Genomic DNA, 24,783 nt, shown 5'->3' with positions numbered 1-24,783 from the left:
TGATACTTGAATAAAAGAGGCGTATTTACAGTTTCTATCATTCATTTTTCTCGGTTTTCATCTTGTCCTCTGTATTTACAATAGTGGCCAAACTGGAAGAGGAAGACGATGACGAGGGAGAAGGCGACGTGGACCCGTTTGAGTGATGCTTCTCCTTTTGCTGTTGCTGTCCAGCTGCATTGATGGTAATGTATGGTGGTGGAGTCATGAAATCCAAAGAGTGCTTCTCCTTACCACTCAATTTAGGGGCTGGTGTGAGCTCTTGTAATGGCTCATTATAGCCAGGTAGATCCTGCGAGCTAGAACTGCTATCAGAATAGTAGGCTGGACTGATGGAATTCGTACTTGTTGATTTTCTGCTCCTTCTTCTGTTTCTCTTTTCTCTGTAGCCTGTACAACGCCAGCAGCCAAACCAGAACAGAACAAAGCCTAGCGCACATACCACCAAGAAGACGATAATACCCACCGGAATGGCAACGCCCTTATGGTCACTGAGGTAGAGCATACTGCTGCCAATAGCATCTCCATTATGGCACTCACCCGCAAAGCATCTACCGCCAAAACCGCACGGTGTACCATCGATAAAGTTGCCGCTAAAGATCAAGCACTTTTCACTGTCAGGCGAGTTACATAACAGCTTACACTCTTCGTTGTTCTTGATGCAGGATCGAGTGATGTTTAGCACATAGCCACGGGACAGGCATTGTTCATCTCTAGAAGTGCATTGTCCAGAAGCACATTTCAGTCCACCGGGTCCACAAGATGTACCATCTCGCATAGATGTATCTACTGGGCATTCGGCCGAAGTGCCTGAGCAATATTCTGCGATATCACATGGATTTGAAGCAGGTCGACACAGGTCGTTTTTAGGTCTGATTTGGCACTGACGGCAGCAACCTTCATTGGTGTCTTCGCAAACAGCTGTTGGCTTCAATTTACATGTTTTGGCATCACAACAATCAGTGTCCACTCCGCCCGGGTCACATTCTTCGCCTTCTTCTTTGATTCCATTTCCACATACATTCAACCGATAGACATGGTGCCGATTGTCACTTGGATCAACCAGACAGGAGCCAATGCTAGGGAAGGCATCGCAGATTGTATTGATAGAACAGGGGCTGAAACTCTCTGCTGATGTGTTACTGAGAGCGCTCATGAGGAATCCGCTTGAATCGCATTGATTTGAGTTTAATTGACAGCATTTGCAATCACTTCCAGTGCAGGGACAGTTATCAGCTACACAATCATGAATGGCGCCTAATATAATAGACTTGTTGTTAGTATCTTGTTCTTGGCTTGGAGAGAGAGAGAGAGAGAGAGAGAGACCATCATACCAAACCCATGGCCAATTTCATGTGCAACGACCTTCCACTCATCTCGTGCTATTACAATTTGTGTTAGGCCAAGTGTTTAAAACATAAGAAAAACCTGGACTTACTGATAGCAGATATACCAGCACCAGATACAAATTGCTTCTTTCCGTCTGCATTGGCCTGGGCATGTGCTTCTGTGTTGCAAAGCTGTTTCAACCAAGCCAGGCCCACTTCCACCCCAGTGCTATACAGGGCACGCAGTCAGTCTCTGGTATATTAAACCACACATTAAGGCTCTGTACTTACGCACAGTTGGTCATCAAATGCCAGAGACCTGCTCCATCATTCTTCATTTTTGATCTCCATAGACTAAAATCACTTAGTCGGTTACCTAAAGAGTAATTGGCATCACAAGCTCGGTTCCAGGCCATCTCCGGATCAATTCGCTGTGGACATGCGCGATCCATGATGGTGATATTGATTAAACCTAGTGAGATATTGAATGTCTCTTCGAATACAGCAGAGGCTATATTGAAATTGTTGATGATTTGAGTTCTAGCATTATCGACACTCCTGTAGTACTGGACATAGGTACAATCAGCAGCTGAATAAAACTCGTCAGCATGTCTGTTTGTCTATAGGCATATGTTCTTTTTTTTTTTTTTTTTTTTTTTTTTTTTTTTTTTTTTTTTACCTGCACCCATATAATTAACTAAATTCCATAAACGATAATAAGTTAGTTATATTAATTACATTTGAGGAGAGAATAATAGTTACTTTTTTTAGTGGTTGGACACCCCTGACCAGTCAACTTGGTGAACGCATCTCTAGACACCTCTCCTCGTTTCGCGATGGATCTATGCAATAAATTGTCGAATCCACATGCGTGCGCTTGTGAAGTTTCGTGTCCCTGGTGCTGTTGCGTATCCGAATCTCGATAAATGACCATCACATCAGAATCAGAAGCGGTAATATCCACGGATCTTTTGACCAGATTATAATTGGTGGTTGCTTTAATATGGTAAATATCGTTTTGTACCTTGAATGCACCTTCAATAATAGGTTGATCCGTCTTGTGTCTGTGTGTGTGTGTGTGTGCGTATACAAGTTAATAGAGATGTGATTTTACACCCAATGCAAATCTTACCGAGACATCAAATCATGTCGAACCAATATTCTAGCCCATCCAAGTTGTGTTGTGGTAGCATCAAATTCAGAACCGAGCTTCAAGACGTCTGCGTTTTCCTGCATCCAGCGATTGTCCATCTCGGGTGAACGGACAGTGTGGCCCTTGTAAACTAGTACCTTTTCTTGCTGGATAGGTTGATCATTTTCGTCTCCTGTATAATGCATCACTGCTTGAGGGGGAAACAATTCAAAGTTGGGCTTGAGATACAGATAGAACGTTTGATTGTAAGCATTTAATGTGAGACGAAACGAATCGTCATGTTCAAGTGTCTTTGGTGAAAGCTCTGGATTCATTGACTGTGATCTCTTTTGAAAGAAATGTCGAGATCTGGGTGCAATGTCGACTCTGAGGTTGGATATCGACTCTATTCGATTCAATTGATTGTCATTGAAGCTGTGTCCTGTATTTAACATCATTAGCTTTATTGGAAAACACTCTTTCCTATAAATATGTTGTTACCCAATGTCAAATATGGTAACACAGTGGATATAAGAATGCATGATGCTATCCAGGATTTATAAAAATACATATTACAATGGAAAAAAATAAGAAAAAAAAAAAGAAAAAGTGAAAATGCAAAGCAACCCTATTTATACAGGGAACAAGGATGTGAAAATCTACTTTATATGATAAAAGGAGGCTCTTTTCATCCCAAAAGAACAGGCATCTTTATCCCGTTTTATATTGTTATTTTAAGAGTCCGTAGTTCTGAAAAAGCCTCCTTGTTAGCTAATGCTTTGCCAAGTTTCAGAATTTGACCGTTCTATCGACGCAAGTTTTGCACTAATCTACCGGTACCAAAGATATTCAGGAACTAATAAATGATTTTCGGAAGGTGATTACAACTGAAAGGTGTCCTATGAAATGTAGCCTTATTGGTGATTCGTCATGTATCATCAAATGATGAAAATTACTCTAAAGATGCCATTGAAGTATTTGAGACACAGAGAAACTTAAATGGATAAATAAATTCTGTTGGGAACATCACTACCAAGAGGCAACAATGCGAAATCTCACCTTGTGCATTGAGACGCAAATGCATGATACATATCGCTGGATCATGTGGTTGGAAAAGGTAATTCGAAGCACTTTTTTCAACCTTGCTTTCTGATCGAATGGCCATAGCATACACATTCGCCGTTGCTAAGGCTACCTTGATCAGGTTACTGTCGCATGCTATTTGGCCGCCCAAATTTTGATTTTGTCCCAACAAATTTGAAGCACTGCGCCTCTTAGTTTATGATGCTCGTTTGATTTGTGATACGTTACTATTACAAACAGAAGGACAGATTTCGGCTAGTACTTTGATCGGATTGCTTCATCTAACCAGACGAATTTTGTTATCAACAACTGAGAATTTAGAATAACGGTAATGTAATCAAGATATTAGGGTGCAATGATTGTAATCATGTCCATCTATCATCCAACTGGTTTACCTGCTGATAAACGAATCTGAGCCAGCCACCATAAAGCTTTCAGAAAACGTGGATGTTCAAGGTAAAGGGCCAATCAAATGTACCACGATAAAGAAGCAGGGCAGAGATAAAAACATTGGTCGATCGTTTCGCGTGGTCTTACAAGATTTATCACACTTCTATTGTGTGTATTGTATTAACGTAGAATAGACTGCACAGACCTTTTGCAAAACAGGATCAAGTCAAAGCAAGCCAATCGTATCCAACACATGCAAATTTGAATAAACGAGCAGACAAGGAAGGTATCATCAAATCACTGGTGAAGAGTATTTCCACGTCATGTTGCCTAGCTATAAAATTGGTTTATAAGATGTTTTGGATATATATCATGTGGATAAACATGGATTATATTGTCCATACAAAAAAAGAGAGTCATTCAAAGAAAGTGTTACAGTATCATGGCAAAAAGTAAATGCAACTACGATACATTTCTCCTTTAAAATACACTTTCTCTGTTTATTCCACTTTCTTCTCGCTTTTATTAATAGTCAGATCTTTCTCTTTTCCTCGTATTTTTTCTTTCCAGCACAAATACACCCCCCTGGTTGTTTACGTCTTGACACTTTTATCATGCGTATTGCAATTATCACCGAGAATTTCTTACCCAAAGTCGATGGTGTAACACGTACATTGGCTCGACTGTTGGAGCATCTTGCAAAAACGGGCCATCAAGTAATTCTATTAGGACCTGAAACCAACATGACGACTTATGCGGGGGCAGATCTTGTTGGCACATATGGAATACCATTTTTTCTGTATCCAGAGCTTAAATTCAATTTTTGGCGGCCAAAATTCACTCAAAAATTAGTAGAATTTCAACCAGATGTAATCCACTTGGTTGATCCCGTATTCTTGGGCGCATTTGGACTTGCCGTTGTATGCTATTATCTCCCGAATGTTCCAATTGTGTCTTCTTATCATACAAACCTTGCCGTTTATTGCGATCATTTTGGTTACGGGTTCATGACATCTATGATGTGGAGATGGAATCGATACTGTCACTCATTTAGTCGGTTCACTGCCTGCCCATCTCCTTCAACAATGGCTATTTTAAATGACCATGGGTTTGGCAAGGTTCGCTTATGGCCCCGTGGTGTCGATATCTCTCTTTTTTCTCCTTTGCAAAGATCTGAGGGCTTGCGGGCACAATGGATGGGTGTGTCAGAACTGAAATCAGAGAACAAGACTGTTATCCTGTACGTTGGCCGAGTGTCGTATGAAAAGAACATCAACTTGGTAATTGAAGCCTACAAAGAAATGGATCACGAAAAGTGCCATCTGGTGCTAGTGGGTCATGGACCAGCTTTCCATGAAATTCAAAACTACTGCTTAACAAAACGTATTCCAGTGACATTTACAGGTTACCTACAAGGAAAGGACCTGTCACAGGCTTATGCATCAGCTGATATCTTTGCATTTCCATCAGTAACAGAAACATTTGGTCAGGTTGTCTTGGAAGCCATGTCATCGGGTTTACCTGTTGTAGGACTTGACGCTGAAGGTGTTCGGGATCTAGTGGACGATAAGCGCACGGGTCTGTTACTCAATACATTGGATTTGTCGGCAAAGGACCAGCAAAGAAAGTATCGTGGATTGCTAGAGCTGTTAGTTAATCAACCTCATTTACTTGGCAAGTTGAGACGTGAAGCAGTTAAAAAGGCAAAGACTTACACTTGGTATGAAGCAATGGAATGCATGGTCAATGTGTATCAGGATGCAGTTGGTTGTTCGGAAGACGAGTTGCCCAAATCGTTTCAACTCTACCTGAAGGACTACAAGGGCGGCTCACTGATTCAAGAACACGATTTGACAAGGCCAATCACTATGGAACCATCATCATCCAATGCTGCTGATAGTATTTACAACGATGATAGTGGAGACAGTGGTGTGGAAGAAGATTATGTGCTCTGCGATGAAAAATCAGACTTACTCTCATCGCATATCAAGCCATCCACATATAACAACGGGAAAGAAAAGCAAAGTCGAAAAGGTACCAACATTTATCTGACAAGCAAATAAGAGATGGCTGTTCTATCGCTTTTACCCCTATCATGCACTCTAAGAGCCAATATTCTATTTTTTTTTAATTAACTCATTACGCCTTATGTATACATATTTAAACCTTAATATTTCTCAGTATTTACATCTTATAAACTTACCTCGAAACATTAGAAACTGTTCGTCGATGGACGCTTCAAAAAAGAAGTTCCGCTTAGAAATGTTGGGGTGGTAACCTAGGTAGACTGGTGTTAACGGATATAAAACTGCACATCGAAAGCAAGAAAAACATTTTATACCTAACTACAGTACGTTTCAATCCGCAATCCTCTTTTTGTTGGCCTCATAAACTGATTATCTCCATAGGAATGGCCTTTTGTCAGCTGAATCTGGTTGAATCTCCGACACGTAATTTTTTATCTGGATTGGTCGAATTTTAAAAAAAAAATCGACCTGTTTGATCTATTTTGCAACATTTGACTATATAAACTGTAATGGTCATCCCTTACACCCTTAAGCTTTGTAAGAGTGCTTTTCAAGACGCATCTAATGGCGCTAATAATAAAGCGTGTTTATAATAAACGTATCGAGTAATTTTTGAAAATATGAAATGACGTTTTTGGCGAAAATGTCGAGATTTTGTATATGAAGATCTCACAAAGGAGGTTTCAGAAGTTGCCTTGGATCAAGAGAGACATTTTGATTCAACATATGCCATAGTAAAAATCTTCGTTTTGAAGGTGAAAACGCGATCGTTTGATTTTCGATGAAAACCATGAGGTATCCCGCATGGTTTTTATTCCATTTTTCGGTGATCTCAAAAAAGTTGAGCAAAGGTGCCAAAAAGTAAGTGCTAGATGACAGCAATTGTGTGGTACTATCCTGGCGGTCTAAAACGGCTTCCAACTCGAGAAATTGCTGTTCCAATGCAGCCAGATTTCGCTGTGATTTGTATACTTTTGAGTAGTAAGAGACAATGTAAGTATGTTGTCTACTACTGTATGAGTTATCACTACTAATATAAACGTGGTGCATCGCAGGAGAGAGTTAAAATTGATAGATTTATAAAGCTCTCATGCAAAAACGGAGGATTATGATGAAGGTAACAGTAATGTAATAAGATGGACAAAAGCATATGATGTCTTGAATCGTTGCCGCTTAGATTGCCCCAAATTAAATTCATCTTCGCTATATAATGACTTTTTCGAGTAAAGAGTAATCTTGTATTGAGCATTTTGCTCTTATTGATGGCTCAAAATACTGGCAGTGTTACTTGAAAAAAGCATGTGACAAAGATCTCGCTTGTATATTGTTCTAGTCAAATCGATCCTTTAGCAGACATGCCCTGAGAGTTAATATTCGCTTACGCAATATCATATTATAATAAATGTTCAGTCCCCAGACACTTTCACAGCCTTAATATGGAAACTGAGTTGCCTGGCATCTGTCAAGCCTGGCTCATATATGATTAACCAGCCCACCAGCAAAAATTAATTCAAACCCAGAATTATAGTCTGTTCTAGATTAGCCAAACATTAATGTTCTTCGACTCGATTGAACTATTTTTGCAGATTCGACTAAGTAAGGTATGATAATCATCCTATGCCTCTTTAAGCTTTCTTGGAGTACTTTTCAAGGCGGATCCAATGGTACCAAGTGATATAGATGTTTTGAATAAACTTATTGAATAATTTACAAAAATATGAAAAGAGATTTTTGTCTAAAAAGTCAAGATTTTCCTTATCAATGTCCCACAAAGATGATATCGGGGTTGGGCTGGATCGATAGAAACATTTTGATTTAAGATATACCATAGTAAAAGTCTTCGTTACCAAGGTAAAAAAAATGCAATCGTTTGATTTTCGGTAAAAACCATGAGGTACCCTTCATGCTTTTTGGTCTATTTTTGTCCATGTTTTTTTTTGGTCCCCAAAAAGTTGAGCAAAGGTGCCAGAAAGTTACTATCAGATAAGAGCAACTGTTTGGTGCTATTCTGACAATCTAAAACGGCCTTGAACGAGAGAAAACGTGGCTCAAATGCACTCAGATTTTGCTGTATCTGGGAGACTATAGACTAAAAAGGAATAATATCTGTACGATATTTGCTCGTATATAAAATAGCAACATGTATATGGATGTAAAGCACCACATAAGAGTCAAATCCACAGATAATATAAAGGGTTTTTATGTGTAAGTGGAAGGTCAAAATGAAAGTAGCAGTATTTTGATAAGATACGCAAGAGCAACCGGTAGCACGAGCTGCCACTGCGCAAGTTAGTTCTCGCCGAAGCGAAGCGAAGGTAGAGACCCATCCAATACATAAATATTCATATGATTAGTGATTCTATATCAATCAACAATCAAGGTTCTAACATTTTAGCTATATTAATTTTGCAATATTAGCCAAGGCCCGCGGCAGCGCGAGCCGTTTGAACGTAGGTCAGGAAACCACCCGAAGTGTCGAAAGGCTCGTATTATATAGAGAGTCTACCGATGTAGATTAGTCAGTTGTGGGAAAAAACGACATTCATAATACGCGGGAACTGCTAATAGTGTACGACACGATGTAAATGGACAATAAAGTGATTTGTTTCGTAATTTTAGATGTTAGGACATACTCTTATAAGGAAAAGCTTACTACAAAGTTTACTTTTTTCTATTATCTAAAGAAATATGAAAGGCGTATTACCTTACTTCTCTGGATAGCAGAAGAGTGTTCGTTAATGTTCTTCTGATTCACTGTTTGTGGATCGACATTTTCTATCTCCGAAAGATTCTGATCCAGGGGTAATTTGGATCCTTGTAAATACAACAAAGGTTCAAGTTTAGGTCATGTAATCCATCTGGTAGCAGTGTTTTTGGTAACTCATTTTGTTGAATTGACAGAGTGTGAGGCATATTGCGGCATTTGGTCATTTCTAAATTTAGATGGTGTCTTTCTACGCATTCTACTGTAGTGCGTAATTATAATATCCAGGATATATATAGTAAAATTATGAAAAAATTGAGTTGGTAGCCAGCCAAAGAAGAGTCTAGAGTAAATTGATCGATCTACTTCTATACCAATTAGCGTAAGGTAATACTGACTAGAACACCCACCACCGGGCCATATTTTTCCGCATCAAACCTTATTAATAAAAAGGGATTCTGTAACTCGACAATCTAATTTCAGAAATATTTATATATGATTCGTGCGACCATTTGTCATTTGTTCCGCACAGCATTCCATATTTAAGTTGCGTGGTTCAGAGGGTTTTGACCACCTTGTCTGTATATCAAAATAATGGACATTAGGTAATATTAAAGCAGTTGCTAATGTCAATCCAGTGTAGCTATCCAGCACAATATGAAAGCAATTATCAAAGATTTATGTAGATAGAACCTTCAAGGTGTTGCCATCAAATGATGGAGAGTATCTAGCCATTTTTTTCTCTTGATCAAGATGGAGACATATGCAAAGCTGTTCAGCCATCAGTGTGTGCTCACATGCTCCGCTCTCATCAACAATACGTTTGTTCAGGATCCTTGCCCTGAGCATGATTTGAAGGCGTCTTACATGTGAATGTGAGCACGACATATAGGATCTATTCAAAGATTAAGATTTAACTTCTATGCATAAAGGTGCATGAATTTCGGCGTTTATGTTGATACATGTGTTTGTAGCTATTAATGGCAAACAGCAAAAGGCTTTTTTTTTTTTTTTTTTTTTTTTTTTTTAGTAAAAAGAACAAAAAGAAGGCTACTTATCATGTCTGGCTCGTCTTGATTCGTATTCCAAAGGGTTTCCAAATCATATTTGATTTTGCGAAAAGAATGTGCAGTACGGTAAGCATTAAAATAATCCTTATCCACATCTAGATTAACCAGAGATGAAACTGTAATATATCCCTAGTTCATGCGTATCCAATATCCGACAAACATTGGTTCTCTATGCTTTCCATGAAGCCACATGCACATGCTGCCGAAGAAGATGTGTTGGTTAGATCAAAGCGTGGGAGATGAACAGTTTTCTGAAAAAACAGGGACCCATTAAAATATATTTAAATTACATAAGTCCTTTCACGTTTCATGTAACCCTTGACCAGGTACATTCCTGCGTCCCTTCTCTATCAGCTGATGAAATGCGTCTGTAGTATGTTATATCTGAGGGGACACAATTAATTTAGTTTCTCTAGCAAACAAGATATCCTATTCCATATCACCATCATCAAATAAATCCGCTCATCATCTTCCTATACTAACCAATGCTTTAGTATCATATGTATTTATGTGATCCAGTAGAAGATCGTGCTGATGTAACATGGATTTATTAGTTTGACAGATTGGAAATATTTTACCCATCCCCAATGCTTGATGCAACAGTGCTTGTTTAGTTCATTGAAAGCATCCCCTGAGAATCAAATTGGTTGAGGGTAGCTTTTTTGATACAGATTGTCATTTGTTTGATTTTGAAGAGAAGATGTTGGGGTTTTACTAAATCGAAAACTCCATCATTGTCTCCAATGATAACGCTCAAGGAGCCCATGATGTCATGCAATGTACATGACAATATCTACAATATATATGTGATTGTATGACGCGCCATCCTAACACGATGGAATACAAGTAGCATAGTTGTATCTAAAGAGTACACACCGATATATTTAAATTCGAACCAACAGTGGTGCATAAAAGACAAAATCCGCGCCATTAAACTTCACACGCTTCTGGCCCTCCCAATAAGCTTTTTCATGTAACATTTTCTATATAAAATCGTAAATCACGATTCGTCTAGAAATGGCAATCTTTCGGAAGTTGCAGACTCACATTTTAAGGTTTGTTATTACCAATTGAGTAGAGTTGGTGTTCAATTTGCGCGGAAATTGCCCCTTTTTTCGTTTGATTGCATACCTTGGTTCCTTTTAAAGCAACTTTTTGATATTGTTTACGAGTATTGTAATTGAATGAGGCTTAGTGTGGTCGCTACGGGGTTCGGAAAGAGAGAGAGAGAGAGAGGTTGCGAGGGAGGGCGAGAGGGTATTACATCCTCCTTATTCAACACAAGTAGATGTTTCTTTACTGGAATCTTTCTTGATCTATTTGGAATCTAATAAGGTTTTTTGATTGCGTGCAAACCAGATCCTTCTTGTTATTAGATGATGGCTACTGCCTGTCAATCTGGGTCGTAAAAAAAAGGCTAAAAAAGAGGGGGTACAAGCATCATTTGCAACAAGAACCATAGAATGTTCATGAGCACTTTACTACCTTTTGCATATGGACAATTTCGGAGGCATTGGGTTGAATTGCACACAGAAACCAGTGCCATGTCCGGGAAGCAAGAGACTGATAGAAGACACAGGTTCGATTCGCCTTATTATTGCACTTGTGCAACCCAACGCTCGATTCATATTGCAGTTTTCACAAAAATAGTAAAGATCGATAAGAACGATGTATAATTAAAATAGAAAAACGACAACAGAACAACGAATGTTTGACAGCAATTGTGAGCAAAGAGGCAAAAGAGAAGCATAAATACAACATTGAGCTTTGATTGGAAGACGCATCATTATGATGAATGATAAGAGAAGGAAAGAAGGAAACAAATGTAACCCCAAACATTTTGCATGTCGTTCAAGCTTTTGCTGCTGTTGCTGTTACTGAACAGGGCGAATGGGGATGGGAATATTCACAACTTATTTATCAACAAGATTATCATCATTTTTATGTAAAAGAGAGGTAACTATATCCAGTAAACAATTAGGGAGTTTAGTATAAAAACACACACACACGCACACAAGCACACAACATACGCACACAACGCTTGTTATATATATTTTGTACCTGTTGAGTAAAAGCTTTTTCTCTTTTTCTTCTTTTCTTTCTTTTCTCTTCTTCTCCTCTGTTTCTTTTGTTCATTCGCATAGCTCGATATACATTTGAGAGCTTAAAAGAGAAAAAAAAAAAAAAAAGAGACACATTTAGACATAAAAGCTTACAATACTTACATGTACTAGTATCATGTCAACCATTGCAAAAAACGAAAATAAATCAATTAAAGGTTTGAAGCAGCAGAAATCGCAATAATAACTTGCCAATAACACACATTTACACCTAGTCAAAGTTTTCTATCATCTACGTGGCTCAAAATCAACTCGTCTGACTACATTTACGCTGCCTGCTCCCAATGATGACACTTTTGATTTGGCATCAATGCCAATTCCATTGAAGACTTGCTTATGGTCCATCTGTTCATCAAGGTAATCATTGTTGTGGTTTTTTTTAGTTTCAACTGATACACGTGATGCTCATAAGCTTCTTTTGCTTAGTCCGGATGTTATCTGTAGAGATCACGATTTGTCTGTTTATACTGCTAGTTTTCATGAATCAGGACATGGCCCAAGTGAAAGAAGCAATTCGCTCATATGGGAAGGGCATGGGCTCTTGTCCTGGATCATGGATCAGTCAAAAGACGAGCTGTTTGTTCGAGGCAAATCAGGTAAATTTGATCTAAACATTGATGTTTATATTGAGCTGCAACCGGTGCGTAATAGGTTTCCATTGAGAAATATACAAATCAAAGACTAAACCTTCTGATAGACTATGAAATGGATCAAAGACGATTTCTTCTCTGCCCTAAGAAATCAGTCGTTCGAACAGTTTAGATTGTCTACATTAAGCCCAATTCATCCTATTTGCAATTGTTACAATAATCATCACAATGATATACAACGCACAATTACTGCATCACCTCCTTCTTCTCAGCATCAACACAAAGGAAATGAAACAGAATTCGATCGGTATTTACGGCATAGAGTACAAACATCTGACAGTAGCCCTCCATTACCATCTCGATTACCATCGCTATCTTCTGTACCTGTATTTAGACCTGAACCCATATTCCCATCCTCCTCTACAGCAACTACCACAAATAACTCATCCTCGCCACCTTCCACATCGACAGCCAAGCGATCTCGACTAAACTCACCTTTGCCAGAGAGCAGTAACTCGAGATCATTCTACAAACAAACGGAAGAGCTAACATTACCCATCCCCTCGTCCACATTACCACCCTATGCCAGCAGTAATAATACCAGTACTAATAAGAAACCCGATTCAGCAAACAGTAGAAGATCAGCATTCACCATTGCCTCTCTATCTGACAAAGAATATCGCTACTTACCGTCCTCTTCTACATCTTCATCCTCTTCTTCGGCATCGCCACCTCCCTCGTTTTCCTCGACTCATTTACATGCACATAATAACATCCATAGTAATAGTAATAATAATGAAAATACCAATAATAGTAGTAAAAATTACAAGCATCATCATCCGCCAGCGCAACACCCACCCCATCACCACCTCCACCATCCACATCAGCAACAGCCACGCCAGCATGGTATGCACGATGAATCAAACTACCAAAACAACAATGGAAATAGTAACAGTATGATCCCTGTTATTTATACGCCCAGCAATAAGAAAAGAAAGAAGAACCCTGCTGTTGTAAACACTGCTAGTAGCTCTTCCTCCAATATGATGAAGAACCCTTCACTTATGAATGCGGACAACCATGGTAATAATGGCATGTATTCACAACAACACCAACAACAACAACAACAGCATCAAAATCAAGCCTCTCATCATTCACAGCAGCAGCAGCAGCAGCAGCAAGTGAATACAGTGCCTCGTACTTACTATGAAGTAGACAGAGATAATCAAGGCGCTTACATTTTGCCCGTGGAAATTGATTCTTGGACAGTGGTTGATCTAGGTACAGTGATATACGATAGGCCAGCATATCACAATCAAAGATATATCTACCCGGCCAACTACACTGTGCGCAAGTAAGTTTATTAGTCATAGATTGGTAACAAAGACTAATACAGTCTATATTAGATGGTACAGAAGTATGATTGATCCTAAAAGTGACACACAATATACATGTCGTATTTTAGAGAATGGAAGAGAGCCCAAATTTGAAGTAACAGCTGATGATTGCCCAATGACATATTCAGGACCTACACCAACAACAGTGTGGACTATCATTGTTCGGTAATACATGGATACGTTCTAGGAGGAAGCTTATTAACACACATGCCATTAGACGCGCCTTTGTTATTCGCAATCAAGAGTATGGCCACAACCCAGTAGGACCTGATTTCTTTGGACTTCGGAAAAACACAATTGCCAAGATGATTCAAGATCTACCAAACGCATCTAAATGCTCTCAGTATGTTTGGCAAACATTTGAACCTGCTCGATTCAACAAGCCTGGACGAAACAGACGCAGAGCAGATTCTACCTTACCCGGTTCATTATTAGGTGGCGTAAATTACGGATTAACAAGTAGTCGATTAATACACAATACAAACCTACGACCCACACAGCATTCGTATCGAGGTGGAGGAGGTACAACACCATCATCGCCACCCACACAACAACAAACATATGAAAACAATAACGAAGCATCCTCACCTACGACTACTATTGCCGCTACAGAGAAAAACGAAGCCAAATCTCCACATTTAAATCAGCGTGAATCCAGACCTATTGAAACCGCTTGATTGTGTATTATATTACTCCTGAAAAATTTATCCTTATTATTTATATGTTCAAAAGCCATTAGGCAATACATTATGCGAAAATAAAAAAAACAAACACTACTTGACAATATGTTATAAGGTTTCATGTTGTGTGTTTTTCATCAAATATTTGCCATGGTGACCCTTCTTTGAGGAGTGTAACATGTTGACCATTGAACTGTCTCTAGGAAGACTAAAATGACAAATCAGTTATAATAACCGCGTCGCACAAACAATGGTATGTAGTGTATGCTCTGAGGCATTGTAAATACATGCACTCTATTCGCACATGTATGCTACTAAACATGGTACCTGACAATGTCCTGCGTTTGAGTTGCTGGACTCTCACATGCCGCATTTACCCCTTTTTCCTTGAAAAACTCGATCCAAGATGTAGCAAGCTCAATAACAAACGGTGCATGTAATAAAATGTGCATAAATGCACTCAAATGTTTGTTGCTCCGAACAGAAAGAGAGAGAGAGAGAGAGAGAGAGAGAGCGAGTTACACACATGCTTGATAAACAAAAAGGAGATAATCCGTTTTGTTGGCCTTGTTGTTGTTTTTAATGTCTCCACATGGGGGTTTCTTCTCTATTTACACTGTGAACTAAACTGGTTGGTGCTACATTTGAGCTGGATCCTTATGATATATGCCGTATATTGCTGTCCCAGTTTCACTGTAGTCAGACTTTGATATCGAGTGAATGTTACACTGATTGTATTTACTAAGAATAGCACATTGGCTATTACTAAATATTCAGATCCGTAATTACCGGCAACTCGGATCCACATTTACTGGTGTTCTTGATAGGATTATATAATGAGTTCAAGGGTGAGTGAGTAGGGTGCCTTGATCTCAAACTTTCCTTTCCGCTTTGCCTCACTCTCTGTGCATGTAGGCGGATATGATGAATGCTACATCGTATAAATTGTCGTTCAAAACGTACATGAAATCTAAATGCTTTTGAAATTCAGGTCAACTGAATGATTGGACATTTACGTTGATTGCTGTGCAACAACAGCTCAAGGATAAGTGATACTATTACTATCATTTTAGCGAAAAGAAGAAATATTTTTCTCTCACTCTTTTTCTTGCTTTTTCTGCTTTGGTTTTTCCGGGTTCACTATGGAGTCAATTCAGCAAAATGACAACCAGGTTTCGTCATATCAAAATGACTCTAAAATCAACTCACATTTAGAACCATCAAATCACACTTCTATGCATGGCAGCCAAGGCATGTAACATACTCTACCACATTCTATCCATGGGCGGTTAATCTCATTTCCGAATATGAATAGTAAATTGGACCACTTGTGATGATAATACCATGACTGAGGAGGCTTACAATTGCGAATCAAGACCATTGATGACTGTGCTGTTGATTGTATCCATCTTGATTCTGCTGTTCTTGAGAAAGTCAAGTCTGGTCAAGGTAAGATGATGGACAGCAGCATACTGGGCCCGCTGTTTGTCACTAACATTTCAACAGAATTGGGTCTCATCGCATCAAGACAAGCTATCACAGGATAATCAAGCGGACGAGGAAGAAGGGTTGATGCAGCGTGTGGTATGATGTTTACATAATGTGTCTCTTATTAGCCACTTAAACTGTCATTTCATCTAGTTTTAACCCAACAAAAATAAGAAGGTCGAGAATAGACACATTCACGAATACATTTGCCAATGTTAGAGCTATGATCCAGCGACGCAAGATCCAGGATACAATACCCAACTTCCATTCACTTTACTTAATCACTAATAATAAACCCATAGATATTTCTTCTTTTTCTTTTCCATGTTTAAAAGGAGGCCTTGCTCTTCCGTTTATGACAAAAAGTTTTACAAATGTTATATTTTATGAGGAGATAAAATGTTATTTTTAACGTTTGATTAAATAACCGCCTTCATGTTATAAATAAAGTGGCCTTGATTGAACATCTGGATGCTGTTCTCTTTTCCTCTTTTTCTTGTTCAATTAATATCATGTTTGGAGATTTCAAGAACAAGCTAAAGAGCGCCACACCTTCGATTCGGTCAGTCAAAACGAATGGCAGCAGTAGCGACAACAAGCCCTCGTCCATCGTCAATCCCAAATACAGCCAGTCATCTCCTGTATTGAGCAACAAGCCAAACAGCCTATCTCCTCCTCCTCCTCCACCCGCGCACATGTCACTCCCAAGCGGCAGCTCCCATCGCCACAAAGAGAAGATGCCCGCCAACATGCATAGATTGAGCACAGGTAGTTTGCATTCAACATCTTCCACATCCTCTTCATCCAACAAGAGTAAACCTCGTAGCAGAAGCTCCTGCACCAGCATTGATGAGAATCAAGCAACGCCCAGTGCTAGTAATAGCAATGCTACAAGCTCATCCACGTCAAGCTCAAGCATCAATTTATCACTGCCTCCCACGCCGCCTCCTGTCATGGGAAAACATGGCAGATATCCATCCAACATTAGTTTGCCTTCATTGAACAGCGAGTACTTTTTGAATCACAACCATCTGAAGCCTGGCAACAAAGCCGAGCTACTGTCCTATGATAAAACCATTAATTTGTACCGAGAAAACGCAAAGCGCACCAATGACCCCACCATTCAATGTGATCTCGCCATCTACCTGTATGAATCGACAAAGAACAGCCGGAAGCCTTCAGAGAAGCAAGCCTACATTCAAGAAGCCGTCAAAATCCTCAAGACGCTCTCTCTACGTGGACATGCTGAATCGCAGTATTACCTTGCCAACATTTATGCTTCAGGTGCCACGCATAAATCTGGCAAGCCTGATTTTGGAAATGCCTTTCCTTTGTTTGTGCAAGCTGCCAAACATCAACACGCGGATGCCGCATATCGGTAAGTGTCTCATTTGGCCACGTCTCTATTTTATATATTATGCGTCTCTCATCATGACGACGACGATCCCTTTCATTCCATCTTTTTCTTTTTCTTTCTCTTTTTCCATGACATGATGGAAAACTTTATTTCGCGCTTTTTTTAAATGCCAGAGCATTCACTGTTTGTGCACACACTCATTTTTGCCAAGAGATACTAATAATGACTTGCCTCCCTTAGTGCTGCTAAATGCTATGAAGATGGTTTAGGTTGTCTCAAAAACAAGTCCAAGGCTGTGCAGTATTACAAGTAAGTCTTGAGCAAAATGGCGGATCGTATGACTAATATGCGTCTTTGACTATAAAAGGATTGCTGCTACATTAAGTCATCCTGGCGCCATGTATCGTTTGGGTTTAGCGGATATTAATGGTGCTCTTGGTCTGCAACGTAACGTAAAGGACGGCAATAAATGGTTGAAGCGATCGGCCGATGCAGCTACACCTGAATACCCTCACGCACTTCATGAACTAGGCTTGTTGCATGAAAAGGGCTTGGACAACATCATCTTCAAAGATACAGCATATTCAGTCAAATTATACGCACAAGCTGCTGAATTAGGCTATGCACCATCAGCTTATAGATTGGGCGAATGTTATGAGTATGGATATCTTGGCTGCGAGAAGGACTATGCATCATCTGTATTCTACTATACCATCGCTGCTCGTCAGGGCAACGCCGAGGCTTGCTTTGCTCTATCTGCTTGGTATTTGGCAGGTGATGAACCACACATCAAACCCTCAGAGGAGAAGGCACTCTATTGGGCAAAGATGGCTGCAACGAAGGGATTGCCTAAAGCAGAATTTGCATTGGGGTATTTTGCAGAAACAGGTATCGGTAGACCCAAGGACGTCAATGAAGCAATGAACTGGTACAAAAAGGCTGCTGCTCAAGGGAACGAGCAAGCCAAGAAGAGATTGAATTCAGGGTCATTACGCTCATTCAACAATACATCGAAAGCTACAACTACCGCCAACACAGCAACAGCTACATCTAGTACTACTAATAATAACACTTTGACAATACCATCTTCTTTGGTTGCTGGAGAAGCAAGATAACATCCCCACCTTTATTTCTGGATTCAACTCGTGATAAGATCAAATAAAAAAAATGTACATATTCCTTTATTATATTGCAGTCGAGAGTAGTAATGCTAAATGCCTAAGTACAAATAAGGCTTATTCATCTTGTTATCAGTGTTTGCACGTTCTTGGCTGATTCTTAATGACAACTGCCCAACATAGAGATGATCCAGGTGTTTCATTTTTCGGTTCAGTGCCAGGTGATGTTTGCCCATTTCATTCGTGCCATGGCATGAATGTAGTGAATTACTGCAATTAGATCATTTTAGAGAGCGATCACTGTATAATAGCATCATCTTAGGCCAAAACGGAGGATATAGCGTATGTTACATTGTCATCGTGACACGAAGACAGTAATAAACAGTGTATCTTACAATTACTGTATAAAACTTCCAGTTCTTTCATGTTGTTTTAGATTGCCCCGGTTAAAAAAGAACTTTTCGCAATAAGATCCAGGGTGAAACTCTTCAAATTTGTTGGTATTGCATAGTATTTGAAAAGTAACCATCACCCTCTGTTTATTGGGAAGCATAGCCACCAAGACTTTTGTGATAAAATAGTCAATCTGAATCATAAAAATGGTGCAACCTCTACAAGACTCCACGTTTCGGTTTGAGATGACTGTTGCTGTTGATTTTGTTGTAGCTGCTGTTGCTGTTGCTCGTAATACTGTTGCTGTGAGATAAGTTGGCTGTTACTGTCATCATCACTGTCGATGTATATACCAGTATATTCATCCTGATCGTAATCATCGTGCCGGCTACTGCTGTTGAAGGAGCGTACTCTGTAGAAATCATCGTGCAGCTCGTTGTTGGATGTCACTCTACTTGGACTCACACTGGTGTTACCGCTATTGCTGTTGTTGGCATGTGTGCTACTATTACTGGCACTGCTACTGCATCGATAACGAAGCTTTGTGGCGTGCAAGATGTGCTGAAATTCGATTGGGAACTTGACATCTCGCAAGTTGTGGTAATATAAGGCGTGTGATTGACTAGACATAAAACCGGGCCGGTTAAAAGTCTCCCTTCAAATGTAATTGAACCTAAACTTACATGCCCAAATCTGATGCTCGGCAACAAGCCATTAAACTCTGCAATGTGTTGGCTGTTTGGCTCACTGGTATCTTGATATTCTGGGTATAGCATAGGTAGGCGAGGTTGTAATTCAACATGGCCATGCCGTTCACAAACTTTTTGAAATTCTTGTCATCGTCTTCAAGAAACAATGGCATTTTTCTATCAGTATGAAAGTTGTTAAAATCATTGAACGTTCTGCAATCCTTGATCACATTGTATTCATCAATCAATGGATCTGTAGTGTTTGCGAATATGTGGGGAATAGGGAGAGGGGGTGATGAACATATACAAAATGGATATGACTGCGTGAGTGGGAGGTCATTCTTTGAATTTCTTTACCTATCACTATGCCACAGCTGTATACTACCTTTAATGGTACGGATGTAAGGTCTTGTACCTTTTTGCATGATGAGGAAGGGTAACTTGATGCCTAGATAGCGGACAATCAAACCAAGCATGTGAACTACCAGGCCTATCGGTGCATTGAGCTCTTCTTTGGGATATTCTAGCATTGCCATCGTAAGAAGTCCACAAGAAATCCAATGCTGTTCGACTTACTGGACACGTCAATCAATCTGGTAGGAAGTGTAACTCCACATATATATAGATCTTCTTTCGTTTCCATAGGTATGGATGACGATGCTGGACTGAATGGTGGCAATTCAACTGATTGATGCAACATGCTATTGACATCAGTCATAGAAGCAGAAGCAGGATTCATAGTAGCAGCAGAAAACATGGACAATTCTGGCTCTTCGACTACACCAGGTTTCAGTTCAAACAATGATGTAGTTTCTTTCACCAAAATGCGTCGAGTTCCAACCGTCATCTTATGCGTTCTTTGCCAATGCTTTATTACAGCTGCATTGTCCAATGTCTTTGGCGCTTGTGATTTCCGTTTTGAAGCGTCTTGAAGTAACAATCGTTTCTCCTTGATTCGATCTTGCAGATCTTTTATCAGCTGTTTTTCTGATTTGATACAAAAACATTAGCCTAGATCTCTATTTTGCCTGTGCATTCATACTACTTTTGTTGCATTCCTCCAACAAACAAATTTGGTTGTGTCTAAGCGATTCTACATGGGTTGCTCGTTTGTTCTTTTCTGCTATCAATTGTTGCACGTAGGCTGTCTGTTCAAAGTATGCGGTAGCTGCTGCGACTGCGCTATCTCGCTCAGGCACTATTGTATCCAATTCTTGTAGATTTTTCAGTTTTCTGTCGCAGGATGCGTTAGTACTTTGTTTGCAATGGCATGGAATGTACTTACTTGTCATGCATGCAATCAGCACAATAGAATTTGCGAAGCGGTAAGTGACAGTAGCCACAGCTCATCTTGGATTTTTTTACACTGACTGAATATACGAAAGAAGAAGAAAAAGGGAAAAAGCACATAAAAATTTCTATTTATGCTTGCATTGTCCAATCAGTCGTCAACCATCACTTGACGACTAGAATCCGGGGCAGTCGATCCGCCGTTTTCATTTCTTTTGAAAAAGACATGTGCGATAGTGCCACTCTACGACCATTTGCTTGCCATGTTTTCATTAGACGAAGACTGCCTGTATGCTGAATAAGCATCTGAGGGCTTAATTTACAGTGGAACAGATGTTTCAAGAGCAAAAAATATTAGTTTTTTATATATACATATACATATATATATATATATATATATATTATAAAGCGAAAGAGAGGGGAAGGTAGGTTAGAGAGACAACAGGCTTAGTTTTTCATATGATTCAAGATGACAACTTGCTTATTGGAAGTGCATGCTGCCAATTTGTCACCAGTCTTATTGAAATGCACTTCAAAAATACCGCCATCTGCTTTAAATGTCTTTCTCAATGAGCCATCCTGCAATAGTTTATGTTAGTTTTAGTTGCTAATCACATGGAATATCAATGTACCTTGGCGTCCCACACATTTAAAACCTCATCGAAACTACCAGACGCTAACAAACGAGCATCAGGGCTAAATGAGATGGAGTAAACAGCTTCGCTGTGATTTTTCAAGACGTGTAGGCAAGTTCCTTTGAGTGCATCCCAGATGCGAACTGTGGCGTCGAAACTAGCGGTAGCCAATATTCTCGGTGAGTTATTTGATGTATCTTTTTGTGAGTAAGGTGCCCACTGCAGTGTGTAAATCTGGAGGTTATGTCCCTTGATTTCTTGAATAGGTTCATCGGATGCCATACTCCAAATCTTGGTCGTCATATCATCAGAACATGAAGCCAAGTATTGTCCTGTGGGGTCCCATCGAACTGCATTGACCTCGTCTTCATGTCCAACCCACTTTTTCAATGGCTTTGCTGATCCAACTTTGCAAACGTATATAGTTTTGTCTGATGAGCACGATGCGAATGTTGTGTTATCCATCCAATCAACATCAAGAATAGCCACTATAAAGATAATTAATACAACGAGCCACACACTCACTTTTGTAGTCTCTCCCTAGACTTACAAGTGTGCAACTCAAATTGCTGCTTCATTTCTCCAGTCTCAGGATCCCAAACAATGGTTGTTGTATCTGCGCTTCCACTCAATACGAGATCTCCCAACATATTCCACTTGAGAGAGAAGATGGGGCCACGATGATGTCCCATTACAAAACGCAATTGGCCTTTTTGTGTCCATATACGTGCTTGACCATCATATGAGCCTGTCACCAACAAACTTCCCGTTGGCTAGTCCGGATGTACACATTAGTTGAATTGAATAAAGCAGTAATAAAAGTACTCACATTCCAATCTAAAGTTGTAACATCCTTATTGTCGTTCATGTTGGGCAAATGGTTCAATACAATGGGTTCAGTTGGCTTTTCTCTTTCTTCTGGCACTTCCCATAATCTGGCTGTGGCATCTCCAGAACTAAAAGCAATATACACCGTCAATATACGCAAATGTCAATGGTGGGTTTGTATGCTGGCTATTACCCTGATGCAAGAAGTGATGATACGATTGGATTCCAAGCACATGAGAATACTTCACTTTGGTGGCCTTGGAGAATAACGACGTCTTCAGGTCTAATTTCCGTACTGTTTGATTGTACTTCTGTCATTTCCTCGTCCATATCTCTTGCTACTGCTTGGGATGCTGCTGCTAAAGATGATGTTGTAGAAGTGCCGTTGGCCTTTTTCTCGACGAGTGAATTCTCGTTCTTTGACTCCTCTTTCACGCGATTGTTTATTGGCATGTCTTCATCCTCTAATAAAGCCTCTTTCTTGGCTCTCTTTTCTCTATCTTTTTGCTGCCTCTTTTCCTCTTTGCTCTTTCTCTTCGTCGAAGTGGTAGTGGTTGCCGCTGTAGTTGAAGATGCTGCTGCTGTACTGCTGTTAGGCAACGCATGTGATTTACTGGATGAAGGAATTGTAGGCTCGTTTTCAGCATCGTCTGTACTGACGTGACATGTATGCGGTTCTAGAAGAGAAAATGGCACATTGCATTCCACCAATTCGCCTTCCTAGATGATTGTTAGCAATACCGTCCTCTCCAATATGTCTCATGGACAAACCTCATTCATGTGTGCTTCTATTTCCATGAACTGCAGACCTTTATGAATTATATTTATCAGTGCTCCAGGCTGTATGGGGGCGTCACGATAAGTGGACTTTTCAACTTGGCTCTCGAATTGAAAGGCAAACGATGTATGTCGAAAACCTAAAATACGAAAAATTAGACTACTTTACTGTCTTGTCTTCTAATCGAGTTTGACTCTACCAGATTCTTGTAGATATTTATAAACAATGATGTTTATTTCTTCGCTTGTAAGTACCATTTTTCTTTTTCGCGTGTTTGTCTTGATTTGGTGAAAAAAGGAAAGATGGATGAAATGGGAAACAACCAACAATAAAAAAAAAAAAAACCTCGCAACCTAGTAGTACGACTTTTGGAGTTTTAAACTTGGAAGATGAATATCCCATAGCACTAATGGACTGTTTAATCAAGGACCTTTTTCCATGATCATGTCTTGTAGAATTGAAACAGGGCAAATCAGTAACATTCTACTAAAATTTCCGTTGCTGGCCACCCATTGTTTTCGCCAAACAAAGGTTCTTATTGCCAAGAAAACACAATATTACATATCAAGAAGTGATTATATATTGCATTAATACAATACAGAAAGCACTCTATCAATTCATATAGTAGAATTCTATATATGTATTTCATACATCGAAGCGATAACCTAGCTGCTACTAGAAGCTGTCGTAATTTTAGCTCCTCGCAGATTAGATACTTGGTGTATCTGCAGCTTCGTATCTTCACAGGTTGGGTGTGGGCGGTCGTCCTGAATTTGTTTTAAAAATCTACTTTTGCATTTTACACAAATCCCAAGTACATTTCACTTGAACGTGGGTTGCACACATGTAATTACAGTTTGTTTGCCTGCCATATTATGTTACAAATCGATGCACTGAGTGTTACTAGAAATGTCCATTTCATTAATATAAGTTTAATAACGTTTTGTATAATATAGTGATTTTTCATAGTAATGAAATGAAACAAAATGACAAATCCCCATTCAAGCCTTATAAGATGCCGGAAGTCGACCGATAGCGCACATTGTGTATGGCTATCAGCCATACCACGCCCGAACGTTATTTCATAGAAGACATAAGCATCACACAGGGATATGATTTTTTAAGCGGGGGAATATACATGCTTTAAATTGAAAATCTTATTATTCTTGAATGAAGCAAGCTACAGTTGTCTAGTCTTAACAACAGAATTCTTCAACATGTCAAGTATCTATTGATAACTTGAAACCAGCAAGTTAATATGGCCCTTTTCGTACGCTCCGATTTTTAAAATGCTTGGTCAAATGCATACTTGTGTAGTGTACATATGCGGTAGGTCAACGGAGCTTCAATTTCTAATGTTTTGAATGATGATCCATGGTGTAATGAAATAGCCACCCAAACGCAACTTAATTGAAAACCAAAGTTCATCAAATAGCACTCATTCAAATTCATGCTATTTGGATCTATTAATGAAAGCGCTCAAATGTACATCAAAAACCCATTTAAAAATACTAAAGTAAAGATACACGCTTATATCGCACATCGTGTGAATGAATCACTCCTGATCACAGTGTATTCAATCACACCCATGATGGTCGTAATAGGTGATGGTATCTTTATCCAAATAGAATTAAATCAATAACAAGCATATTCAAATATGACAACTATGCCCTGCTGCCATAGTTG

At 39.4% G+C, this 24,783-nt stretch overlaps 7 protein-coding genes across 7 annotated transcripts; 4 read left to right on the top strand and 3 right to left on the bottom strand.

Annotated features, from left to right (window-relative positions):
* Positions 1–37: 37 nt before the first annotated feature.
* Positions 38–2,918, bottom strand: YAT1_2 (carnitine O-acetyltransferase yat1; the record flags this gene model as incomplete). Its single annotated transcript, XM_064830193.1, has 7 exons — positions 38–1,257; positions 1,335–1,382; positions 1,439–1,557; positions 1,620–1,917; positions 2,008–2,025; positions 2,091–2,392; positions 2,461–2,918. 7 exons carry the CDS (start codon positions 2,916–2,918, stop codon positions 38–40), a joined length of 2,463 nt encoding a protein of 820 aa, XP_064682695.1.
* Positions 2,919–4,547: 1,629 nt separating this feature from the next.
* ATC70_010989 (uncharacterized protein) lies at positions 4,548–5,996 on the top strand (the record flags this gene model as incomplete). Its single annotated transcript, XM_064830192.1, has 1 exon — positions 4,548–5,996. The coding sequence occupies one exon, from the start codon at positions 4,548–4,550 to the stop codon at positions 5,994–5,996; it is 1,449 nt and encodes a 482-aa protein (XP_064682694.1).
* A 5,976-nt stretch (positions 5,997–11,972) lies between these two features.
* On the top strand, positions 11,973–14,518 carry ryh1_2 (GTPase Ryh1; the record flags this gene model as incomplete). The annotated part of the gene is made up of 6 exons (XM_064830191.1): positions 11,973–12,012; positions 12,070–12,211; positions 12,281–12,494; positions 12,552–13,798; positions 13,851–14,006; positions 14,059–14,518. 6 exons carry the CDS (start codon positions 11,973–11,975, stop codon positions 14,516–14,518), a joined length of 2,259 nt encoding a protein of 752 aa, XP_064682693.1.
* A 1,347-nt stretch (positions 14,519–15,865) lies between these two features.
* CDC11_2 (Cell division control protein 11) lies at positions 15,866–16,111 on the top strand (the record flags this gene model as incomplete). The annotated part of the gene is made up of 2 exons (XM_064830190.1): positions 15,866–15,970; positions 16,028–16,111. The coding sequence occupies 2 exons, from the start codon at positions 15,866–15,868 to the stop codon at positions 16,109–16,111; spliced, it is 189 nt and encodes a 62-aa protein (XP_064682692.1).
* Positions 16,112–16,521: 410 nt separating this feature from the next.
* ATC70_010986 (uncharacterized protein) lies at positions 16,522–18,481 on the top strand (the record flags this gene model as incomplete). Its single annotated transcript, XM_064830189.1, has 3 exons — positions 16,522–17,387; positions 17,607–17,675; positions 17,734–18,481. The coding sequence occupies 3 exons, from the start codon at positions 16,522–16,524 to the stop codon at positions 18,479–18,481; spliced, it is 1,683 nt and encodes a 560-aa protein (XP_064682691.1).
* A 594-nt stretch (positions 18,482–19,075) lies between these two features.
* KRS1 (lysyl-tRNA synthetase) lies at positions 19,076–20,916 on the bottom strand (the record flags this gene model as incomplete). Its single annotated transcript, XM_064830188.1, has 6 exons — positions 19,076–19,499; positions 19,561–19,743; positions 19,924–20,089; positions 20,143–20,553; positions 20,612–20,799; positions 20,852–20,916. 6 exons carry the CDS (start codon positions 20,914–20,916, stop codon positions 19,076–19,078), a joined length of 1,437 nt encoding a protein of 478 aa, XP_064682690.1.
* Positions 20,917–21,303: 387 nt separating this feature from the next.
* On the bottom strand, positions 21,304–23,354 carry ASH2 (transcription factor, contains a PHD finger motif; the record flags this gene model as incomplete). Its single annotated transcript, XM_064830187.1, has 7 exons — positions 21,304–21,435; positions 21,489–21,979; positions 22,042–22,264; positions 22,321–22,447; positions 22,513–23,039; positions 23,091–23,236; positions 23,297–23,354. 7 exons carry the CDS (start codon positions 23,352–23,354, stop codon positions 21,304–21,306), a joined length of 1,704 nt encoding a protein of 567 aa, XP_064682689.1.
* Positions 23,355–24,783: the final 1,429 nt, after the last annotated feature.

The sequence above is a fragment of the Mucor velutinosus genome (genome assembly GCF_035048745.1).
Source record: "Mucor velutinosus strain NIH1002 chromosome Unknown tig00001564, whole genome shotgun sequence".
Lineage (NCBI taxonomy): Eukaryota > Fungi > Mucoromycota > Mucoromycetes > Mucorales > Mucoraceae > Mucor > Mucor velutinosus.
This window is presented reverse-complemented; position numbering and strand designations above follow the sequence as displayed.